The 23,697-nt window shown below is 48.1% G+C and overlaps 1 protein-coding gene across 5 annotated transcripts in view; it reads right to left on the reverse strand.

Moving 5' to 3' along the window:
* The window catches only part of LOC135897326 (uncharacterized), a 334,910-nt gene that overhangs the window by 289,462 nt on the left and 21,751 nt on the right, over positions 1–23,697 (reverse strand). For 3 of the 5 annotated variants that reach the window (XM_065425936.1, XM_065425933.1, XM_065425931.1), the window contains exons 2-4: positions 14,709–14,869; positions 13,076–13,225; positions 3,796–4,176 (exon numbers count right to left, since the gene is read on the reverse strand). In XM_065425936.1, coding sequence (XP_065282008.1) covers positions 3,796–4,176; positions 13,076–13,225; positions 14,709–14,869 — 692 coding nt within the window. Of the gene's footprint in view, positions 1–3,795; positions 4,177–13,075; positions 13,226–14,708; positions 14,929–23,697 lie in introns of all 5 variants that reach the window. The other 2 variants (XM_065425932.1, XM_065425935.1) reach the window with 2 other exon arrangements.

Genomic DNA, 23,697 nt, shown 5'->3' on the forward strand with positions numbered 1-23,697 from the left:
GGCACTGGCTTTGAAGCGGAGGTCATGGGAAAGCTGACTCAGCCCTTCTACCGGCAAACACAGTAAGTGCGAGAGCAACTTTGTGGACAGTGTCGGCAGCAGAGATCTAGGTCATTCCGATGAATGCTTCGCGTCCGACCGACCTCTGGGAGCTGCAGGCCGGTGGCGATGAACCGCAGCGCGCAATATTCTTTCCTTTGCGTGGAATGACCACTGGTACGCTTGCACCCGAGTCTCCTCCATTTGATAGCGTAGCCTGCAAAAGGTCTACTTAGAAAGCCGGCAGGGGCGGTGCCACTCATTATTCTTCATTTCTTCGAACGCGTATCGCACTTCCAGCCGTGGTTGATACTAAAAGAGCAACGTCAAGCAGACGACGAAGGCAAGTAATAGCCTCCGAAGCAACCAACGCACGCGCGCGCTACGCCCGCGTGTCTCCGGGGTCGCGCGACCGGTGCGCGCGGCCAGGTTCGCAAGCCCACAGCCAAGCCACAGCAACGGAACCCAAAGCGCACTGCCCCTTCGCCGGTTCCTACAGCCGGTTCGCTTTGAAGATGATTGACAGATGCGTGACGTATTCAAAAATTGCGATACCGCCCCGCTGCCTCTGACTACCTGTGACGTAATCAAAATTTTGGCCAATCAGGTAAGGCCAAAGGGACGGTTCCCCAACCGAACCGTTATAAGATTCGGCCCCAGGGCTAACTCTGAAGCCAGAAAAGTGCCGCTTCGCTTACGATGAGCTTCTGTTCCTAGGCCACGTCATCAGCAAATCCGGAGTACGCCCCGACCCGCAGAAGACAGCTGTCATCGCAAAGTTCCCGCAGCCCATCAACAAGAAGGCAGTGCGTAGATTCCTTGGCATGTGTGCCTACTACAGGCGCTTTGTCAAGGACTTTTCATGCATCGCTGAGCCGCTCAGGCATATAACCAAATCTGATGTCGAGTTCAAGTAGCAAACGCCGCAGGCCAACGCTTTTCAAGAACTAAAACGACGCATGCAGTCACCGCCAGTACTTGCCCATTTCGACGAAGACGCCGATACCGAAATCCACACTGACACCAGTAGCCTAGGCCTCGGTGCCGTCATAGTCCAGAAGAAAGACGGAATTAAACGGGTGATATCCTTTGCTAGCCGGTCGCTGTGAAAAGCGGAAGGCAATTATTGTATGACTGAAAAGGAGTGCCTCGCCATCATTTGGGCTACAGCAAAATTCTGCCCTTACCTAAAGCACGTAAAGAATTGAATCTCACGTACGTCTGTGAGACGCGCGCGCACCCGCTACATTCTACGCATGCGCACTGCTCACACGTAGAAGCTCTACGTACGTAAAGCCTCTACGTACGTGTAACAAACTGTCTATTGTCAGCGACGCAAGACACCACCAACAAGGCCAGCAGGATTACTACAGCCGATCGAACCTCCTTGCCGACCATTTCAGCAGATCGGGATGGATTTGTTGGGACCGTTACGGCGTCAACATCCGGAAATAAGTGGATCATCGTGGCGACGGACTATCTAAACCGCTTCGCTGAAACTAAAGCTCTACCGAAAGGCAGCGCAGCCGAAGTGGCGAAATTTTTCGTCGAGAACATTCTGCTGCGACATGGTGCCCCAGAAGTCCTCATCATCGACAGAGGAACAGCGTTTACAGCAGAGCTCACCCAAGCCATTCTGCAGTACAGCCATACGAGCCACAGAAGGACAGCTGCCTACCACCCGCAGACGAATGGCCTCACGGAGCGCCTGAACAAGACCCCCGCCGACATGCTAGCAATGTACGTCGACGTCGAGCACAAGACGTAGGACGCGGTCCTGCCGTACGTACCCTTTGCTTACAACACGGCGGTGCAAGAAACAACACAGATCACGCCGTTTAAGCTGGTTTACGGCAGGAACCCGACGACGACGCTCGACGCCATGCTGCCTCACGTCACCGACGAAGAGAATCTTGACGTCGCGACCCATCTCCAGCGCGCCGAAAAGCCCGACAGCTCGCCCACCTACGGATCAAGAACCAGCAGCGTACCGACAGCCGACACAACAACCTCCGACGACGCTTTGTCGAGTACCAGCCCGGTGACCGTGTTTGGGTACGCCGACGAGGACTGAGCGAGAAGCTTTTGCATCGCTATTTCGGACCGTACAAGATCATCCGACGTATTGGCGCACTGGACTATGAGGTCGTGCCAGACGGCATTTTGCTATCACAGCGGGGCCGCTCACGACCTGAAATAGTCCACGTTGTGCGACTCAAGCCGTACTACCAGCGTTAATGAACTTTCTGACTTGGCGTAACTGACCTTTGGACTTTGTTTCTTTTCGTTGTTTTGTCACTTTTGTTTATTAAGTATCCTTTTGTGTTTCGCTCTCTTATATTTGTAGCATCGGGACGATGCTTTTTAAGAGGGGTGTAATTACACGTATACTTCTTTATCTTTATCGGGCGACCACTTCTCACCACCTAACAAATGTTATGGCACAGCGCTGGACGCGCCTGCATGTAAAAGAAGTTTCTGGAATGTTATCGATGGTTCCATCCGCTGTCTTCCCCGCAACTTGTGTTATCTGATCGCATGTGTGCGCGGCGCGAATAATGTAGAACTTTGTGGAAAGCACGCGGGTCCAAATGATTACTCTGGAACATTCGACGACTGATGTATGAAAGCCGACGCGCTTAACCCGCAGATCAGATTTTCGACGATCGCCGATTGTATTCGCCGCTATCGTTGTGCTTAAAGTGTAGCCTGTCTTTGTGAGCACAGGTTCGCCCAATAAAAGCTGGTTCTGCCTTTCACAGTTCAGCTACTGTGTTCTTTAACGTCACTACCACGTGACAATGTACCATTCACTACCTCTCATAGAACAGTTTCCCACTTAGAATACACCATATCTTACTAAATGTACCACGTCAGCGCGAAAACCACCTCCAGAAACCACCTGGCATGCAACACATAGTACTCGCCCAAGCCAGCATGCCGACTGCCCAGAGATGGCGCCACTGCACAAAATGGCGGTGCCCATGAAAAAAAGATCTATACCATGGAGGAAGGAAAGCGTAAGAGAGGTACAAGTCAGCACGGACGTGTTGGAGAAAGTGTGGCGGTAGTCACGCGCTGTTTTTCGCAAAGGAGCACTGATACTGGTACCCCAAACCTCAACGTTGCCATAGAAACCGCGCTCCTGAAGCTCCTGAAGCTGCTGCTTTAAGCCTCTGAAAAGTGAGATGAGTGTTTTTTGTTTCGAACCGTGTGTTTCTCACACCGCAGTCTGTTCGCGAGACAAGCTGACTTTGGCGTGTGATGTATAAGCTTGAAAGTTGTGTTTAGAGTCTGTGAGTGTGAGTGTCAACCAGCAACAGAGACACTCAAGTAATCACGGCGCGGGCCTTCGTCGCCTTATTCAACGTGCCACGGAAAGGCACAGGAGCGCGTCTGGTTTATTACAATTGTTGCAGAAGTTTCGTCGTCTTTGTTCCGACGCGTCGGCAGCACACGCTCCCTGCGGTTCGTAGCAATGCAAGTTAAATGCTCCAGGCTATCCGCTCCGGTGAGCTGATTCGAGGCGCAAAGGGAGATGGCACACTAACATGGCTGAAATTCCGGCTTCAAACACGTGACACCAGGGCCTCTCCTATTTTGTTTCTTTCCTCCATGGTCTACACATTGTCTGTGACATTGCAGACAGCCAGAAAGGCTGCCGAGACTGATCCGTGTTCAATTATCGTGGAAATACTTACATATTTTATTACTGCGCGCACTTTCTAGATGACTAAAAAGAAGAAAGGACCTCGCCTGTTCTTCGTGCAGAGAGACGGGCAGCTTGCGTGCGAGCACAGCGAGCCGCTCGAAGAGTCCCTCGACGTCACGGCACCCTGTGGAGCTACTGGCAGGGCTCGGTCGGCTGGTCGGCGAACCGATCAGTCGCTGGTCCATGCTCTCCTTGTAGATGACGGAGAAAACGCGGTCCACTAGGTACAGCAGCGGCACACACAGCACCACGGTCGAGATGAGCATGGCGCCGACGAAGGTGGCGCCGCACAGCGACAGGAAGACGCCGTTGCGCCGGAGCCCGTATCGACTGCAGCCCGTGTACGCGATGCGCCGCACCAGGTCGGTGAGCGTGTCCACCAGGACCACCAGGTACAGCAGGATCACCAGCAGCAGTGCGTCCAGCTTCCGGACCATGTGCGCACTTTAACAACTTCCCTCTCTTAAGGCGCTTAGAGGGCCCCTCACCAGGCCCCGTAGCAAATTTTTGCTATACACTGGAAGTTGTTACGTGTCCTCTGGGGAGCGTTCTGCCACAAAAATGTTTTAAATCGGCTGATTAATGGATGAGATAGAAATATGTCAGTGTCGCGAACCCATGATTTCAGGAGGCGAGCTTGACCGCATAGACGCTCTCTCCACTTGCCCCATCTAGCCTCTGCAAGCGAAATTCCTTCCTTGCGTTTTACCACACCGGACCACGACGATCGCGGGACGTATACTTCACGGGCCCCGCCTTCATGTTTTTTTCCCCCCACTTTTTTGCGGCGCGGTGCACTTCCGCTGACGGCGTCGCGTGCGAGCTCCTGCGATTGTCTCGTTTCGCGCAGCACACGATTTTGCGCACTGCGCACTAGGACACCTGACTAGCGGTATTAGTCCGTACTACACGAACACTGAGGCACACACAAGCGGATCATAGAGCACGATCCCGCGCTAGAACACAGCAGAAAATGACAGCTTCGGTGTCTGCGCGCGCGACTGCACGACGTGGGACCAAGCAGACGAAACGGAAGTACATCTCTCTTGCCACGGTGCGAAGTAAAACCATTACATGCAGTCATTCGATTGGTGTGTTTTATTATTTCTATAAGCTTTAATTTGTCTATTCTAGCAACATATTACACAAAGAAGAGATGTTGGCTTGAATAATTCTCGAAGTCACGTGTCACCATGAGCGACGTCACAGTGCGAACACGTGTACGAAGGCGCACTAGCATGTGTATGTCATCCTCCGACTTGGAGCGCGGCGGCCGCGAGGAAAAGGGAAAACGGCGTTGGGTTTGAAATTTCAGATCTTTGCGAGGCACGCAGCGATGCGCTACTTTGCAGACACGATCGTTATAGGGCAATGGATGCTCTGCGCTTGTCAGCTCAAAATGGCCAGACCTGGTCAGGGGCCCTTTAACGCGGTTGCTTACGTGCCAACAAACACAGCCCCGCGACTCACATTCCACCAGCTGCCTAACGTATCCGCCGTTGTTTTGTTCTTTCCATACGGTGCTCTGCTGGATTCAGCGTTCTTCGCCCAACCACCCAGTGATGCCGTTTATATATAACTTGCAGGTTCCGTCAATCTCAATTTTCCTTTCTAATCGCCTGTGCCGCACCGCACACCATGTCGAAAAAAAATATATATTACGTTGTAGCATAGTCTCCGAGTTCGAACGGGTCTCGGAGGCCATGGTTGCAGTGTAGGTGGAAATAGCTTATTCACGGTTGCTGGACAGTTTTCGTACATCTATATATATGATTACTATAGTCGGATACAACTTAAAGGAACACTAAAGGCAAATATTAAGTCAAACTAAAGTGACAAATTACTGCTTGAGAATCTCTAAGGCGTCAATATTATCGCGAACAGAGCCTTAATAGAGAGTTTAAGAATAGGGGCCCCAATAGTTTGGGGCCCCTAAGAGCATTCACGGGGTTAGCGTTGGGGCACGCAGGAGTGAATAGTTTCAGAATTGAGCTTTGCGTTTCCGGATAGTGTCTTGCGCTGACAGCGCCACTACAGCGTCAAAGAAAAGCTATTAGAAATATTTAAATAAAATATACCATTTTATGATTCATATAATGATCTTGAGTTTCGTGTTTTCGCATTTAATTACAATTTAGACCCAAACTCAGTTTGCGTCTCGCGCATGCGCAGTGGCTTCGAAGCTCTTTTTTTTCGGCCCCAAACGTTCGGGGCCCCTGTTCTAAACTCCCAATGTCAGCAGGTACCCATCAATGACGCAATGGGTACAAGCTTTCCACTGGCCTGGTGCTCGGCTTCTCTGGCGTGAAATGCTTGGAAAATGACTATTTAACCCTTCCTTGTGTAAATCAAACATGTGTACAATGGGGCTCTCTGACCAAAGGCGCCCTTGCGCCATAATATGCAACATCATCAGGTGGTTCTGTCGTTAACTAGCCAATGGTCAGGTGTCAACTATTCATCACTCATTTTTTTACCGGTTTTCTCCTTTACGAATCCGCGCTGTTTTGAAGCGCAAGTTTCATGAAGCACAACCAAGGCTTTGGCCATATGAGTGTTGTTTATCAAATATATAGTACTTTTTTTCATGTATATAGTAGTTGAAGACTACCGTTAAGACATGTATTTATTTATTTATTTATTTACTTATTTAACAATGTCCTTACAGGCCTCGTATGAGGCATTGGGTAAGGGGGGCGTTACAATAAGATTAACAGAGTATATAGAACATATAAAAACATAATAGACATACATTATTAATTGACAGTGAAAAACTATATGCCTATCTTATACAAGTATTAAAAGCATTGTACAACATAACAAGGTCTGGAGTGTACATATTAGAAAAAAACAAACGATACAGTTACTTTAATAAACAATGAAAAATAATGTTGCCACTCTAGTACAAATACTAAACAATACTAAAGAATACAAGAATAATAAGCGAAATGAGCTCATAAACAAGAGAGCACATAATTGGAAAAAAAGGAAAAAAGCATCGTGCACTTTATTGGAGTTACGCGGTGGAATATGAAAGGATGAGCTGGCGGAATTTATCGGGATTAGGTTCGGAGACGATGAAATCAGGCAGAGCATTCCACAATCGAATGGCACGAGGAAGCGCTGACCAGTTGAATGCATGCGTGTTCCCGTAGATGCGTGTGAAGCTGAGGTGATTATGTAATCTGTGAGATGTGAAAGGTGCGACTTCAAGCCGTAAAGAAGATTTTCTATCCGCATGAACGTACTTGTGAAATAATGATATGAGTGCAAAATCGCGTCGAGTACTTAGTGGCTGAAGTGAAATATCAAGTTTTATTTGTGAGATGCTTGAATTGTAAGTGTAGTTACGCGAGATAAACCTGGCGGCCCTATTTTGAATTGATTCTAATAAGCTGATTAGGTTGTTATGATGGGGTGACCAGATTGGGGAGGCAAATTCGAGCTGGGGGCGAAAAAACGTCTGATAAGCTAGCTTACGGATGTTAGAGGGCGAATTACGTATATTTCGGCGTAAGTACCCCAGTGATTTTGAAGCATTAGCACATATAGTAGTAATATGATGGGCTCAGGAAAGGCTTGGTGCGAGATTAATGCCTAAGTATTTGTAGGAAGTAGCTACAGAAATTGGCTTATTATTTACGTTATATTGGAAGGAAGAGATTGAGTGTTTACGGGTGAAAGACATTACTTTGCATTTAGACGAATTTAGATTCATTAACCAAGTGTTACACCAATCGAATATGAGATGAAGGTCGTTTTGAAGAATGAGGTGGTCATCGGGGCTGGTTATAGGGCGGTAAATGATGCAGTCATCTGCGAATATTCGCACTCGGGATGTTAAGTTATTAGGAAGATCGTTAATGTATATTAAGAATAGTAGCGGCCCAAGAACGCTACCTTGAGGCACGCCGGAAGTGACATAGGAAAGGGGGGAAGAAAGGTTGTTAACGATAGTAAGTTGTCGGCGATTAGAAAGAAAGTTCCGGAGCCAAGTTAGTGTCAGTGAATCCAATCTTAGTGCATTTAACTTTGAAATGAAACCCAAAAACATTTAAAATGGATTTGAAGTGTCTTATAAGATATATTATATCTGAGCTTCTTTCAGTAATGCACATAAATGAACTTTTTGATCCATGCATAGCATACAATGCTTATGCAGACTTCCTTCAGTAGCTTCTGCTCTCATGCAGCTGCTTGTAAATATTTTCCTGTGGGTATAATTTTCAGTAGCTAACTACATTGTCTCAGTGGTCCTTAGTGGCAACTGTTGCAGATAGGGACGCCCAGTTAGAGACCTTGATGGCGCCCAGTGGGTCAGCTGTTCGTCCAGATATGAAATTGCTAAGGTATTCGTTTCTCAAGTTCTTTTAGGTGGCATATAATGAATGCTGACTTTGCCAGTGTGTAACATGACACTGCTCTGGATGTTTTGTCTCACTACAATTAAGGTTGCTCAAATATTTTAAAAAAGGTTATGATTGTACAATTATTTATGGTTATGGTTGTATCATAACTGTACAATCATAATTGGTCACAATTTTAATACAGTGAAAGCTCGTTAATTCGAACTTCAATAATTCGAATTTATGGATAATTCGAACTGTACGATTTGGTCCGGCCAAGCTCCTTAGAAGTCTATGTATAAAAAAGTCCGTTAATTCGAACGCGAGAAGGTTCCCTCACGGATAATTCGAACTACGCTCGCCTGGCACACGGCCAGAGAAACGCGCCTACCGCCTACACACAAGGCTACATCGCCTCTGAGCGGCGGCTACCACCTCTCCGTTCTACGTAACCTCTGAAACTTCTTGTCCGTTGCGAATCTCGGAGGCTTTGCAAATCTTGTGCAGCTGCTATTGTTGTGCGGAGATGGCGCGGCAAGCACCAAAACACAGCGAATCAAGTGCGTTGCAGCTGCGCTTGCAATCAAGAACCAACGAATCGGGGCCTTCGCCACCTTCGGATGTTCAGCGTCTTTGTCTCGGCAGTCTTCATCGGTTGTGCACGTCTGTTTTCAGCTTAGGAGGTATCGGCCGTCGCGATTCATTGTGATAGTGTTAAGCCTCGGCTAACGTTCGTTTCGGTGGACATCGGTAGTCTGGCACAGTCGGACCCAGAGCTTCGAATTGAAGATGGCGTGTGCCCGTGGCACACGCCATCACTTTCTGACACGCCAAATTTCTGACATGCCCTACTGCTTCCAAATCGCAGTGCTCTCCTTCACTTTCGTTAGTTCGAACTTTCGTTAATTCGAACTGAAGCGGCTTCCCCTTGCGGTTCGAATTAACGAGCTTTTACTATATTATAATTCAGCAGGACAGCAAAAAGCAGTGCTTGTGCGGCATCGGCCTCCAGCCAGTGTGTGAAAGACTGAAGTCAGTACTTGTCAATATAGTCAATACGTAGAAGCGGGTGAACGTCGACAATGTGCAAAATAGAAGTTGAGGCGTGCAGACAGGACACAAGAGTAGAGAAGTAGACAACACGAACGCCAACTATCAACTGAAGGGAGCACTGAGGCGAAAAAAGAAAGAAGACACAAAACTCATCTGCGCATGCTCAGAAATGGTAACACCGCGTGTCAATCGGGTACACGTGCCGGTCTACGTGAGAGATAACTGTTAAGGCACTTAATCTCTTCCTTATGTAAAGTAATCGAAGGCTGACTCGCGCACGCACTTCCACCATTATAGATATGCCATGCCTCTATCATAAGACGCGTATCTTCATTCTTGAGCCTGTACAATATCGCGCATTCATCTAACTCTGGCGTGCAGTTACAATCTCGGAATTGTAGCGAAATATTAGAAGGCGATCCACAGGTTAACGACCTTTTATGTTCCCGAGGGTTGCAATGTAGGCTTGTTGGTAATACCATACTCCCCTTTTATGTTCCATTAGCCTCTGATTGATACATCGTCCCGTTTGCCCTACGTAGAACTGGCCAGAGCTAAGGGGAATTTTGTAAACCACACCCATACGACAGTCAGTAAAACTGTTGTTCTTATTGTGCTTCACTGGAGAAATATCTGTTCGTTTTTTACCTTTTACCCGCTCCTTTTTATTCTGTACGGCAGCGCATATCTTACATAGCTTATTGGGAGCAGTGAAAGCAACATTAACATCATATCTATTAGCAACTTTTTTTTTAAGCCTGTGCGACACTGAATGAATATACGGAATAGGCACTACTCTTTTTTTGCTGTTACTGCTTTCTGTAATCACGTCCGTCACTCTCGAAACCGACTTCTTCAGGCGCTCAGCCACAGTGGCCACCGCTACACTAGGATAACCTGCTTCTAATAGGCGCCGGACCTGCGCATTAAAACTGGCGCTCATTTTGTGCATGCAGGATCTGGTGAGAGAAGACTTAAGGCACGACATGGCAATTCCGTTTTTTACTAATTTAGAATGCTTGGATTGAAAGTTTAGCAACGGCTTCGAAGATCTTGGGGAGTACTGCCAACAAACATGATTTTGTTCGAAGATCAAGGAAATGTCAAGAAACTGAATCACGCGTCGCTGAGGAAATTCGTTGGTAAACTTTAATCCTCCCCCACAAAGTTTACATTGCTCACTCACTGAGGTAGCAGCGGAATCGAATTCTTCCCTATTGCAGAAAATCAGTTAATCATCAACGTAACGAAATATCTTCATAAAGCTATCGCCTAAGGCTTTCTCTAAGCAGTTGTCAACCTTACTCAGGTAAATGTTGCTAAGAATAGGGGCAACCTTTGAGCCAATACAAATGCCTGATTTCTGCAGAAAAACGCCATATCTCCACGCAATCAGCGTTGACTTCAAGTACATAGAAAGAATTTCTAGAAAAGCTCCCGTGGAAACACCGCATCTGTCAATAAAATCCGACTCCTGCACTTGTTCTTTAATGCACTCATTTACGGAATTTAGCAACCCGTCATGCGGCAAGGAATAATACAGGTCTTCGATATCCATACTAAAAGCTGAACAGTCACCAGAATTTTCCTCTCTCAAATACTGAACCAGTGCCTGAGAATTACGTAGGCAAAAGGGGTCTGAAAAAACTAGTGAAGCTAGGCAGTTCTGTAGGTACCTAGCGACACAGACCTGCCACGTCCCTTTCTCTTACACTATAGCACGAAAAGGAATTTCTCGTTTATGGGTCTTGGCCGACAAAAACAGTTCTAAGGTGAGGGATTTTGCTTTCTTGACATTACAGACAAGCCTATCGAGATTATGTCTTGACAAGAGGTCAACCGCACGTTGCTTAACTACCGAAGGCTTGAGTTTTACTGGCTGCAAATTCTTTTCTATGGCTGAAATCGCTTTTTCTGAAAACATGTCATGTGGCATAATTACGAAATAACCTTCCTTGTCAGATATTACTGGTCTACGTTTATGCTCCACAAGGTAATCAACTAACGGTCGGACAGGGTCAGGCGTCTTAAAGTGAGAATTTGATTGTTTAATGCTAGCAATGCAATCCGAAATACAGCGTGAGCGTTCTTCTTCCGGGACGAACCTGGTTATGCAGCGCGGTATGCTGAAAACGTCAACGGGTTTTATGTTAGGCTTAAAACAGTGCTTAGGACCTAAAGCAAGGGTTCTTCTGTGGTTATCACTTACTATGGCGTCTCCAAGAACAAGTAGGTTATTTGACGGTGAATTATTAGAAAGGTGTTTCTTCTTACTTTGTTGAAGCTCCAGAAGTTTCATCCTCCATAGGAAGTCCGCATGTTGCACGGCTAACTTATTCCACTCGGCGTAGGGGCGGTTCCAATGGCGACCGTCTCCCAGGGCCGCGCAACGGACCCTTAGACACTGCTGGTTCGTTCTACCAGGAGTGTCTAAGGGTGCGTTGGTACAATATATATATATATATATATATATATATATATATATATATATATATATATATATATATATATATATATATATATATATTGTGATACAACGCTTACAGGTTTATACGTTTTTTTAAACCGGGAAGCCGCAGGAGACGAGTCAGCTTCCGCAAGACCAATATATGTCAGCAGCGAGACTGCTTCGAGAGCAGGTTTTAGTGGTGCAAACGGGTCCGGAAAGCTTTTTACGTCAACGGCAGAGTAGTGCTGTGCAAAGGATCCTATAAAGCTTAAACTGTGTTACATTCTGGCAATCGATAGTAGAACACGCGCTGTCCTATAGGTGTGCTGGTTTATTGTACTCGCCTTGTTGCGCTACTAAATGCAGCTGTGAATCCACTCCATTTGTCCTTTCGCAATATAGTGACCTAGAAGACATCGCTTTTTGAAAAGTGGTAGTACCTTTGTGAGCGCAGACAAATGAGTGCATCTACATGATAGTACATGATCGTAGCAACATATCGCGCATACACTCGAGTGGAAAAGAAATTTCATTGGAGCGAAAAGTTATGCAGATTTCATCAAGTTCGTTCGGGCGACGTCACCCTGAGGCTTCCGCCTTGCTAACGTTGCTCCCTATGTCGTCTACGCGGAAGGCGAATCTATTTTATAGCGCAGCTTCGCGGTGAGAATCCGCGTTGCCGTCTCTCGTAACCGAGCGAACGAACACAGCGAAGGATGAAATAGCGAACGCGGGGCGGAGCGGGAGATGAAAGACAGCGATAGTGAAGAGAGCGTGAGAAGGAAAGCGGAAGAGGAGAGTGCAGCGCAACCGTGAGGCGGAATGCGGAAGACGGTATAGCAAAAACGTGAGAAGAAAAGCGAAATGCTCCGCAAGACGGGCTCTGCAGCGACGATGTCTTCGAGACGCCGCCAGAGTAGCGCTCTTCCTTTGTTCACCAATGACGCCACCGATACCATATATCGAAACAAAGCGCCGCATGAGCGGAGGTTTGTCTGCGGCGGCGGCGGCTGTGAACCACGCCCACGCACCACCCACGAGCTGCGTCCCGCGATCTTCTGATTAGCGAGGCAGTCGCGCCACATGTGCACGTCGCTCCCTTCACCACGGGCCACACGAGAGAGATATTTCGCGCCAGCCAGCATATCGCGAAATGAAAACACGTATACAGCTGCGCTCAAATTTCTCATTAGGGAGTATTGTAATCGTCGGTGAATTTTTTATCGGTAAACATTAGGGCTGAGCCGTCAAAATCTATGACATCGCGGCGAGCTGGTGCAAGGCGCCGGCGCCACCAGCCTTTATAGCTTTTCTGGCTGGCCTAGCCTCTTCTTATGGTAACAGCTAGTTGCTTTTTAGTATTGTGGAAGGGTAAGTTACTAATACAGGGCTTCAAAACAAGTCCTTATTTCAGCAGAACAATAATGTTTGCAGGCATATTCGCAGTTCCTTATAGCACGCAATTTGCGTACTCACAGTGAGGTACTGAGCAGCAAGTTCTTCAGCGCCCATGATATTGAGCAATGGCAGGTTGACCATGTGGAGGAAAGCGATGGCTGGCTTGGGCGCAGTGTTAAAGGCCCACATGAACAGCACAAGAAGCAGGCAGTACAGGCACGAAGTGTACTGCGCGCACGCAGAATGGCATCGCTTTTATCAACACGCATTGTTCAATCTCTGAAACATTTTAAAAAAGAAGGCCAATAACAGCTATGTCCCCCCCGTCACTCCCATTACATGTACATGATAAGGAGGCCAATATAGGAGTGCAAATTACACAAACGTGAAATTAGCAAATCTCGTGTGCTATGTTGATACCCCCTGGTTAATTGCGTTCATCTTACCGCATATTTTTAGTTATGCAACTTGCATGGCTCTCACTAGTCAGGTGCAACACACTGTGATTTCTACGTGTCACAAGACAACGGTATAAGCGAACAAGAACCAGGCTTCTGCATCTGAAACCACTCGGTTGTTTCAATTTCCTGGCTATTTTACGAAATCGCATGCGACAAACAAGAAACGCTTATATCATGAACAGGATAAACGCCCAGGGGCCCTATAACATAAAACTATTCCAATATGTTTTTATTACAATCTCCTGGCGTCAAATTTGCGCAACGGCAGACGCAAGCATCGGGCGGTGACCCACAGGGTTGTCTGAGTAGACCAATTAAACGCTTTCCTCGTTTATAGAAGGTCACTTTTGTTTGCCTTAAAGACGAATAACTTCGCCTACACTGTGCGGCTTGTCTTATCTAATTGGCTGACAAGAGGCGAGGAGCACGCTCAAGTGGAGAAGGATTCGCTGGAACCGTGCCAGTGCACTGAAAATCGATAACGGGATGAAGCGGGTGGTGCTGGCGTCGGTGATTGGTCTGCTTTCCCTAACTTATCTTGCGGTGGCAGGTCGAAAATTGCGACGACATGCAGCGGAAGGTTAAGAATGCCGCTAAAACGGATCCTCAGCAAACAATAGTTTGCAGAACGAGGTTGTAAGCATGCCGAAAGTGCTCGATAACGTTACAAGGCCACACAAAAACCTTTATTGTGTGCAAGCAAACCCATGCTATCCGGTTGGTGCGAGCAGCCAGTGCATGATCCATCGGCAGCAGACATCTTGTACTCTTTTCGGAATGGGGTAGCCTGGGCCTTCAGAAGAAAACTCACTTTTGTTCGGCATATTAATGCAGCTTTAACGCGTACACGTCACTTTGACGTGTACGCGTGTGACGTCGCGTGACAGGCAGGTGAAGTGGGTGTCGCTCGAAAACTTTTGGCCAATAGCCTAGCGCTAATGGCGAAAAGGCGTCGAATCATAAACAACTATTTTTCTTTTGTTCTTTCCAGTCATGCATAACCAGTGTGCCACGTCATATCAGATGCGGAGCTATCACGGTTTTCGTGACGTCGCGTGGCAGACAGGCGAAGTGGGGGCGGTTCAAAAACGTTCTTGACCAATGGTGGAGGGCTGATTGCAGAATTGAAATAGAAAAGTTTGGAATGGCTTTACGTTATAACACCCCAGTTTTGTTCCTCGTCTGTCCTCTGGCTAGAATGCAGCTTCATTATCGACCACTGGCGACACATTCGCAGATCGAACCCTCACCACAGTCTTGTAGTAGAGCATCGGCGACAGGTACAGAGGCATGAGCAGACCCAGGTGCGACAGGCTTCGACAGCGCTCGTCCTCGGTGGCCGTCCAGTTGCGCAGCGAGTACACGGACTCCCTGCGAGCCTTCGCCGCCGGCATAGCCGCGCTCGCCGGATCTACGCAGAAGAACACGTGTGTGTGCCTATCGGGTGTAATAAGATGTTCTGTCAGGAAGCTGGAAAAAAATCAACGGCACAACTCCCATGAATGATCTCTTGTTTCCGTGTAAATTATTTTAAACTCACTGCAACAATGTGAGAAGCCGAAGAGCAGTCTACTTCTAGCCAATACCTCTGCTGTTTTCATCACCTATAGTAGGGCTCACAATCGCAGGAGGAGCTTCATATAATGAATACATTCTTGCGCCAAAAAAAAAGGAGAAAGAAAAACCTGGGAAGGCGTCAACAGGTCACGTTAAGCGCATTTGTAAGATTCTTCGCTCGGAGTTGTGGGCTCAAGTCAGACATAGCTGGTTCGTCCTGCGTATCCTTTGCTATGCTTCGTACCCTACCTGGATTGCTGAGCAGCGTTTCAGGATTCTCAAACGTCAGACGTCCGAAGCTACCGAATTCTTTTTGTTGGACTGCAGTGAAGGACTGCTTCATGTGACGAAAGAGAAGAAGGTAACATGAAAAGAGGGCCTGTTGGTGCCTGAAGACCATATTGTAATCCTGGGAAGCATCACCCGTGTCCTAGACAAAGGGTCGAAGTATAGCCATGAACCACGTACACCAGCCCATGAATTATTGGCCTTAAATAGACGGATTTCAAAGAAAGCCACTAGTGAAGATAAGGAGAGATGCCTCTTAGAAGGTGTTGATGCCTTTGGTAAAGCTCCCAACAAAGTGCGGTCCGACAAGTTCAGAGACTCTAAAAGGACCGTCGTAACTTTTTTCAAAGAAAATAACCTCCAGCTTCTTCAGTCTGATAAGAGAGGACGTTTCGTGGTCTTCTCAGGAGGTGTGTTTAGCGACAAGGCACTACAAGCTGTAGAAAAGAACTTTGTCCTAGTCAAAGAGAAGGCAACAAGAGTCAAGAAACAAGCTGTAGCCCTTTGCACAGAACTTCATCTTCCGAAGTTAGTCAAGGCAATAAGTGAATGTAAAGGTGCTTCCTTAACCCTGTTTTTCACAGCGAAATCTCACAAGGAAGGAATTCCGTTCCCTGCCATCGTAAACGAGAAATGCTCTTGGCAACAGGTAGTTAGCCAGTTTCCTTTAGAAAATTGAAAGCGTTGCAAGTGAATGATCCTTTCAGGACTGAGAGCTCTAGAGATGTAATTCGATTCCTGAAAGGAAACGCCTCTATCGCACAAGCTTTTTCTGTAGACGTAGTTGATTTGTTTTACTCAGTGCCTCAACAAGAAATGTGTGCCTCTGTTAGGGATTGCATTGACCGCAACGGCCCAGAAGATTTTCAGAATCTAGTGGGCATATCCACTGACAATTTTATGGTTTTATTGGAATTTTACTTAAAGTCTACTTTTATTTCTTTTATTTCTTTTAACGACGAATCGTACGTTCAACGACAAGGGATATGTAGTGGGTCCTGCGTTGCTCCTGTGCTGTGTGATATTTTCTTGGCTTCAATTGACCGCGACCTGCACAGTTCCTTTGACGATAGGTTCTACCTTAAGACTTCTAGATATGTCAATGGTTTTTTAATTCTTTTAAAAAGTAACCATATTTTTACCGTTGACCAGTGCATTAGCCAGATCTTAGATGTTTTAGACTACATGGGAAGGGCATGCTATTTACACATGAAATCCCTTCCCATGGCACTCTACAGTTTTTAGATCTGTCTTTAGTTTTTGACAAAGACCACGTATGTTGGCAGTATAGCCGACGTGCCCAGAAGGAATTCCTACCGTATGATTCGGCACGCTCAAAGCTAGTTAAAAGAGGAATAGCCACTCTTTGCCTTGAATCTGCTCTTATGAAGTCGTGCCCCCACGCGATGCAGACTAGCTTTGATAAGCAATTGGCGAGGCTACACACAGCCGGCTACCCGAGCTCGGTCGTTGGGGCAGTGTCAAAAACATTGCTCCAGAAGGTGAAGGGAAAAAGCCATACGCCTAGGCCCGACCAAAAATGAGGCAAACCCGCAGTGGTGCCATACGTCCACAAGCTTTCCCACAACTTGAAGAAAGTCGCCACAAGGTTTGGTGTGCCAGTTGTTTTCTCGGCACCACGCAAGTTGGCTGGACTGTGTCCGCGCATAAGCCACGTTGACAAAACGTCAGGATGCCAGAAAAAGCCACTAGACAGTACGTCAAATGTGCGACGGGCGTTATATACGAAATACCACTAAAATGTGGGAAATCCTACGTTGGACAAACGGGGAGATGTGTTAATGACCGGGCCCGGGAGCATGAACTGTCTGTAATCAACAAAGGTAACGCGCATTTACCTGCGCATTGCACGCTTTGCCTGGAAGGAACATGCCAGCCACCACTGCGCGAGATAAATATACTTGGCAGGAGTGGTCATACGTTAGCAAGATAACTTTTTGAGGCATATCACATAAAAGTAAGAGGCACGAGTTGTATTAGTGACACGTCTGTTTTTCTGTTTGAAAACGAGTTGCAAATATTGAAAACGTCACTGTAATCGCTCTAGGCAACACTGATGTACGCATGCGCATTTGTTCATTCTCCCTGCCATGCTCTAAGAACAAAATGAGTTGAAGTTCAGCGCTCAATCTGTCCGTTTCGTACTCTTCCTTCCCAAGTCTTTTATTTTCCTTTTTTTTTGGCGCAACAATGTATTCATTAGATCCCAACCAACTCGCCCAGCAACAAGTTCTACTGAGCTTCATATAGTTCACAATGTGCCATGGCACAACACAATGTCGTCGCACAACAGCACAACTCCAGAGAAGGAACAGTAGACGTCAGGCTAGTTAGGAGTTTGAAATTTATTGACAGTTTCAAAAGCATCTGATAACTCACGATTGTGATTGCGACGGCCGGAGCTAAAGGCAAGGTTACACACGCCTGACTACGCTTCTGGCACCATGAGTGCAGCACGCGAAAGCACAGCAGATACATCAGTGTCACAGATATGTATGTATACGTACAAATACACACATAATAAAATATGTAGGCAGTGACATAGTGACGCAAAATAACAATCATAATAAAAGCCAGAAAAAATTCATGAAATGCATAATATTGAGAATCAAGCAACCAGGAAGAAACACTGATCTGAAAAAAAAAACAGATTCAATCTTTTTTTTTCTGAATGTGGAAAGAGGTGGAGAGTGCGTCGTAATATCAAGTACATTATGCTCACCATTAACACAGCTAAATCTAATCACCTTTATGGGCGCTGACAAACGGTGTCCCGTCGGTCTCATTTCGCGTACCATCCAGGCGCGACGCCTGTAAAGTTCCTCATCGCGCCTGCGTTGTGAGACGCCTGGCGGTTTCGAAAGCGTCGTTCAAGCTCAGCTGTTGTCTCAGGGGCAGAACCTATGGTAGCACACTCTCAAGTTCAACAAATGGCCACAGAGGGCGAAAATATTGGCCGCGCGAAGCTGCTAATAAAACAAGCATAGTAGAACCACTTAAAAGATGCCCACGTTAGTTCAATATCTCCCGCTAGAGCCGCCGTAATAAACGCAATCTTATCTTACAGACTTTGTCCTACAATTATCGAAGTATTTCTATTACATAAAAAAGAGTACAAGATTATTATTGCTAATTAGATATTGTACTCTATATTAGTAAGTTTATTGTTCTTTTTTTGTCATTATAAACGCAAATAGCATTCAGCATCATCGATCTTCCACGTGACTTCTGGCCTGGATTTAACATTTTTACCGGTATTTTTTAGTGTACGGCGGCACGGATTCATTCATCCGTACACTTAGGTTGGTTGCTTCTCTGTTGCTAAAACTAGTTTATTACGTTTCGATGCCTCGCCTTATTTAACTTGGTGTGAAGTGACATGTTTGAAAGCGGACATGTAAGCCCGAAAGCTAGGTTTCAGTCGTGAGCCATACGGAACCATAGAGTATACTGACTCTAGAGGACAAGCTACCCATAGGGCCCACGCATTGAAATCCATGTTGCTACGCACCGAGGTTGCCAGCTCCTGAGACGCTTGTTAGACTTGGTGGCAGTAGTCAGCTTTAACCTGGCGACCGTAGCCGCGTAGCAGCATGGTGATGTGGTGTGCGTGCAGCCGTGTGTTTGGGCTGTTTATTCTATGTTGCGGAATGGTGTGGGTGTGGTCGATGTTGGCCGTGCAGGTGGCAGTTATGCAACCGAAGGATGGTCCTATTGACGTTTCCAGCGGTATGCGGTTTTCAGCGGACACGCCTGTTGCAGGAGTGTCACTCGACGAGGTTACGCATTTGGAGCTCGAAGTTGTGGTCAGATTCCTCGTTGGCGTTCCCGTAATTCCCTTCGCGCGGGCGCGGTATGTTGCAGAAGCCGCTGTCGCGGTCTATCATCGTGACTATAGATCAGGTTTTTTTATTAGAAGTACTGATCCAGCTGTAAGGCACATGTAACCGACAAACGGAAGTCTCAGGAGAGCACCTGAGATTATAATAAAGCAGGCGACGCAGGAACTCCAGGGCACCCAAGGGACAGTGGGGGGATCAAAGCTCGAAGCAGAACGGTACGTAGGTTGGGGCCGCCAAAGCAGGTGTGTGCCAGGGACTGTTCGCCCGGACAGCTCCTCTGGCACGCGCAGCGGTGCCTCGCAAGGTCGACATAGTTGAAAGGCACTTACCCCCATGATCGTTCTTTTGCCTCGGCGCAGTGAGCAAGATCAACGAGAATAATATGGAGCGCATCCGGCGCAGTCGCGAATGTGAGTCATGGCAAATGTAGCTCGCGTCGCCTGGCGCGTGTAGTAATATCAGAGTTAGTTGTTTGAACTTTATGCATAATACGCTTTGTTACGGTACCTTAAAATAATGGGTCTAGAGGACGGTGTTGCTACGTTTTTTCGTACCGCCCTAATCCTATACCCTCCCCTACAAACACACACACATACCCTCTTTTTTTCTATACGTATACATACAATTCGTTCCCATGACGGACTGACCAGTTGAAGTTCTCAACTTGTCAATAACTGTCATAGGAATTACTGTAATAAACACAATTCCACGATTGAATTGTTTACTTTTATTTTATGGTAACACTGAGAACTATACATAGCACCTTATTTTGTATATGTGAGAGAAGTGTAGGCCTTTTGCACATGTGGGTATCAAAAGCTTAATCCAACGTGCAATACACAAAGCAGCTGCTACAACATGAACTGCATTGAGGGTGTTTGATCCGCACCGATGGCACCGGCTGTTGGAACCTCAGTGCTGACGCCCGTTATTGCAACTGGGTCGCAAGCCCCAAGGGTAGCGTAGGCCTGGCGGCCTGGGGCACACTGGAAGCATCTGAAGGTCCCAGCAAAGCATGAGGCGACTGCTAACAGAACAACTTGTTTATTCTAGCATCGCAAAGAGCGGGCGGTCAGGTCGACCGAAGTAGAGAGACGGGAGAGCACGTTACTCAACAGCACAAATCGGAGCCTCTCTCCTGGCGTCCGGGGGCAGCTGCTCTTATACTCTCGGAGTTGAGAGCAAGAGGGAAGGTCACGAGATGACACCACGTGACAGCGGCGACGGACGGACTGAGAGACACGTTAGGACAAGGAGGTGACGCATCAGCCGGGCCGGCGCCGGTCAGACCTCCTCGCTTCACACTGGGGGAGCTCCTCTCCCCGGCTGCCGCGCTTTGACAAGCGTGGGCACACACACACACACGCACACACAAAGACACGTGGCACTGAACATGCCGGGACGCGCTCGGCGGGGCGCGCTCGCGGCCGCTCCGAACGGGCCAAAATGTCCGCCGCTTGGAACGAAGCTCCGGCGTACGTTGCATCCGCGCTGGCTTTACCGCGCGTCGTAGGCGAAACGTAACAGACCGCCCCGCCGGGGGAGGGAGATCCCGATGGTCAGGGGACTGCATCCGCTGTCCGGAGGGATGTCGCTCGATGATGCTCATAACCGAAGTCGGTCGTCCCTCGGCGTTTCTTGAGCGCAGCGCACCGAGAAGGCCTCGTTCTCACGTTCAGGTTCACAGAGGACACTGCAAAGTGACTTCGCGAGAGTTCTCATTTTTCTCTCGTTCCCAGCAAGCGTTAGAACTACGCCGAAACTCAGCCGCTCAGTCAGCAAGCACGGCACAACCCTCACTAAGCCATGCCAGGCTCTTTCCCCTTTAATACTACTGCCTAGTTCCTTACAGTAGTCTAGCAGCACTCAGAACGCGTCCACGAATTGGAAAATTGCACTAGAAAGCACATCATCACTTTGAAACACTACACAAAAGCAATATGTTAAAAATCCTGCCTCAGGAAGAAAAACATCAATAACAAACAATTTTGAGGCTGATTCCCACGTTAGGGGCTTCGACTTAAGCCATCGGCGTTACCGTTGAGACTCCCCTTTTTGTAACGCACCTCAAAGGAATATTGTTGCAAAGCGAGGCTCCAGCGCAGGAGGCGGCCATTTTTGGGAGAGATGGTCTGCAGCCATTGGAGCAGGCAGTGATCCGTTTCGAAGCATGCGAAGCGGAGATCGAAGCGAGCGACCGTACACCAGCTCAGCTGGCGAAAACCCCGTAGCCGCATGCGGCGCGGTCCGTAATGCAAACATTGCCCCGGGCAGACACAGCTCCCAGTCAGTTTGATGTTCAAAACACAATGCTCTCAACACGCGCTTCATGACGGAGTGGAGCTTCTCAACGGAATTCGACTGGGGGTGGTGCACTGAGCTGTGTAGCAGCTTTACCCCGCACCTTTCGAGAAAGGCCGTCGTCAAAGCGCTAGTAAACACTGTGCCCTGATCTGATTGGATTTCCGCAGGAAAACCAACTCGCGCAAATATGGACAGTAGTGCATTGACTATCTCAACTGAGCTGAGTTCTTTAAGCGGCACTGCTTCAGGGAACTTTGTCGCTGGGCAGATCACAGTCAAAATGTGTCTGTACCCCGTGGCTGTTACCGGCAGAGGTCCCACTGTATCAATAACGAGCCGTCTAAAAGGCTCCGTAATGATAGGTACCAACTTCAACGGCGCCCTCGATTTGTCCCCTGGTTTGCCCACCCGCTGACAGGTGTCGCATGTCTTCACAAAGTGGTCTGCGTCCCGAAAACACCCTGGCCAATAGTACTCTTGCAAGAGACGGTCCTTAGTTTTCTGAACTCCTAGGTGTCCGGACCACGAACCCCCATGCGACAAGCGCAACAGATCCTGACGGTAGCACTGAGGCCCGATCAGCTGATCGAACTCCACTCCCCTGCGGTCTATATACTTCCGGTACAGGACCCCACCTCTTTCCACAAAGCGAGCATTTTTCTTGGCGACACCTTCCTTGACAATGCAGCGTATGTTCTCTAGGCTGCCATCCTTCTTTTGCTCGGCTATCAATGCCGACCGGCTGACTTTTAGCAACCTATTAAGTCCGTCTGACGTAGGCGCGATGAGCAAATCTTCAGATAGCTCTTCTAACTTTCCCGTGTCGGGCATTTCCTCTCCAGTATCTGGTGCCTTTAACGCTACAGGCTCAATTTTATTCAGTTCGGGCGTGCTCTGAATATCACCTTGCTGCGCCTCTGACCCTTTCTCATCGTTCGACAACGTCGGCCCCGCAACTACCGCCTTTGCAGCGAGCTCCCGAACCTTCGATCTGGTTAAGGCCTGAACGCTAGCCTCACCAAACAAAAGCCCCTTCTCGCGCAGGAGGTGATCGGACCTGTTCGAAAATAGGTACGGGTACTGGGCGGGCAGCATAGATGACACTGCCGCCTCCGTCTCAAGTGCTCCGAAAGGACCTTCAATAAGCACTTTTGCTACGGGCAGACACACGCTGTGAGCTTCCACGGCTTGCTTGATCCATGCGCACTCGCCCGTGAACATATCGGGTTCTACGTAAGAGGGGTGAACTACATCCATCGTAGCTGCGGAATCGCGAAGCACTCGGCACTCTTTCCCGTTCACGAGGAGGTCTCGCATGTAAGGCTCGAGAAGCTTCATGTTCTCGTCAGTGCTGCATAATGACAAAAACACTACTTTTGTTTTTGTTTCTGGACACTGCGCCGAAAAATGACCCGGCTTCTGACACGTATAACACACGCGCGCTTGCCTCGTATCGAACCGCTTTCTGCGTTCGGCTTCGGCTGCCGCCGTCTCCTTACGTTCGGTCGGACTGCTTTCACTCGCATCCGCAGTACGTGTGTCCCCCTTTGCTCTCATGGGCGTGAACTTCGGCCTCTCGAACTTAGAGCCAAATTCACCCTTTTGACCGTCCTTAGCTCCGCGAGCCCGACGCGTCACAAACTCTTCGGCTAGCTCAGCGGCTCTAGCCACCGTACTAACGTCTGGCCTATCCAAGACCCAGTACCGCACGTTCTCAGGTAACCGACTATAAAACTGTTCCAGCCCGAAACACTGCAGAACTTTCTCGTGGTCACCAAACGCTTTCTCTTCTTTGAGCCACTCCTGCATGTTTGACATAAGCCTGTAGGCAAACTCTGTATACGACTCACTTTTGCCTTTCTCATTTTCTCGAAACTTCCGACGGAACGCCTCCGCGGACAGCCTGTACTTTTTTAGCAGACTCGATTTCACTTTGTCGAAATCCTCTGCCTCCTCTCTCTCGCAGTCGTTCCGCTGCAGGCAACCAGTCATCACACAGGGCTCGTTGCACTGCTCCCGGATGGTCGTTGTGCTGCTCAGCATACAGTCAACCGCATTTCTTCGCTGCTGGCCTCCGTTGTCGCGATCTCACCGCTGGCAACCAGATGTTTGATCCGCACCGATGGCACCGGCTGTTGGAACCTCAGTGCTGACGCCCGTTATTGCAACTGGGTCGCAAGCCCCAAGGGTAGCGTAGGCCTGGCGGCCTGGGGCACACTGGAAGCAT

This window comes from Dermacentor albipictus, chromosome 2 (assembly GCF_038994185.2).
Source record: "Dermacentor albipictus isolate Rhodes 1998 colony chromosome 2, USDA_Dalb.pri_finalv2, whole genome shotgun sequence".
Taxonomy (NCBI): domain Eukaryota; kingdom Metazoa; phylum Arthropoda; class Arachnida; order Ixodida; family Ixodidae; genus Dermacentor; species Dermacentor albipictus.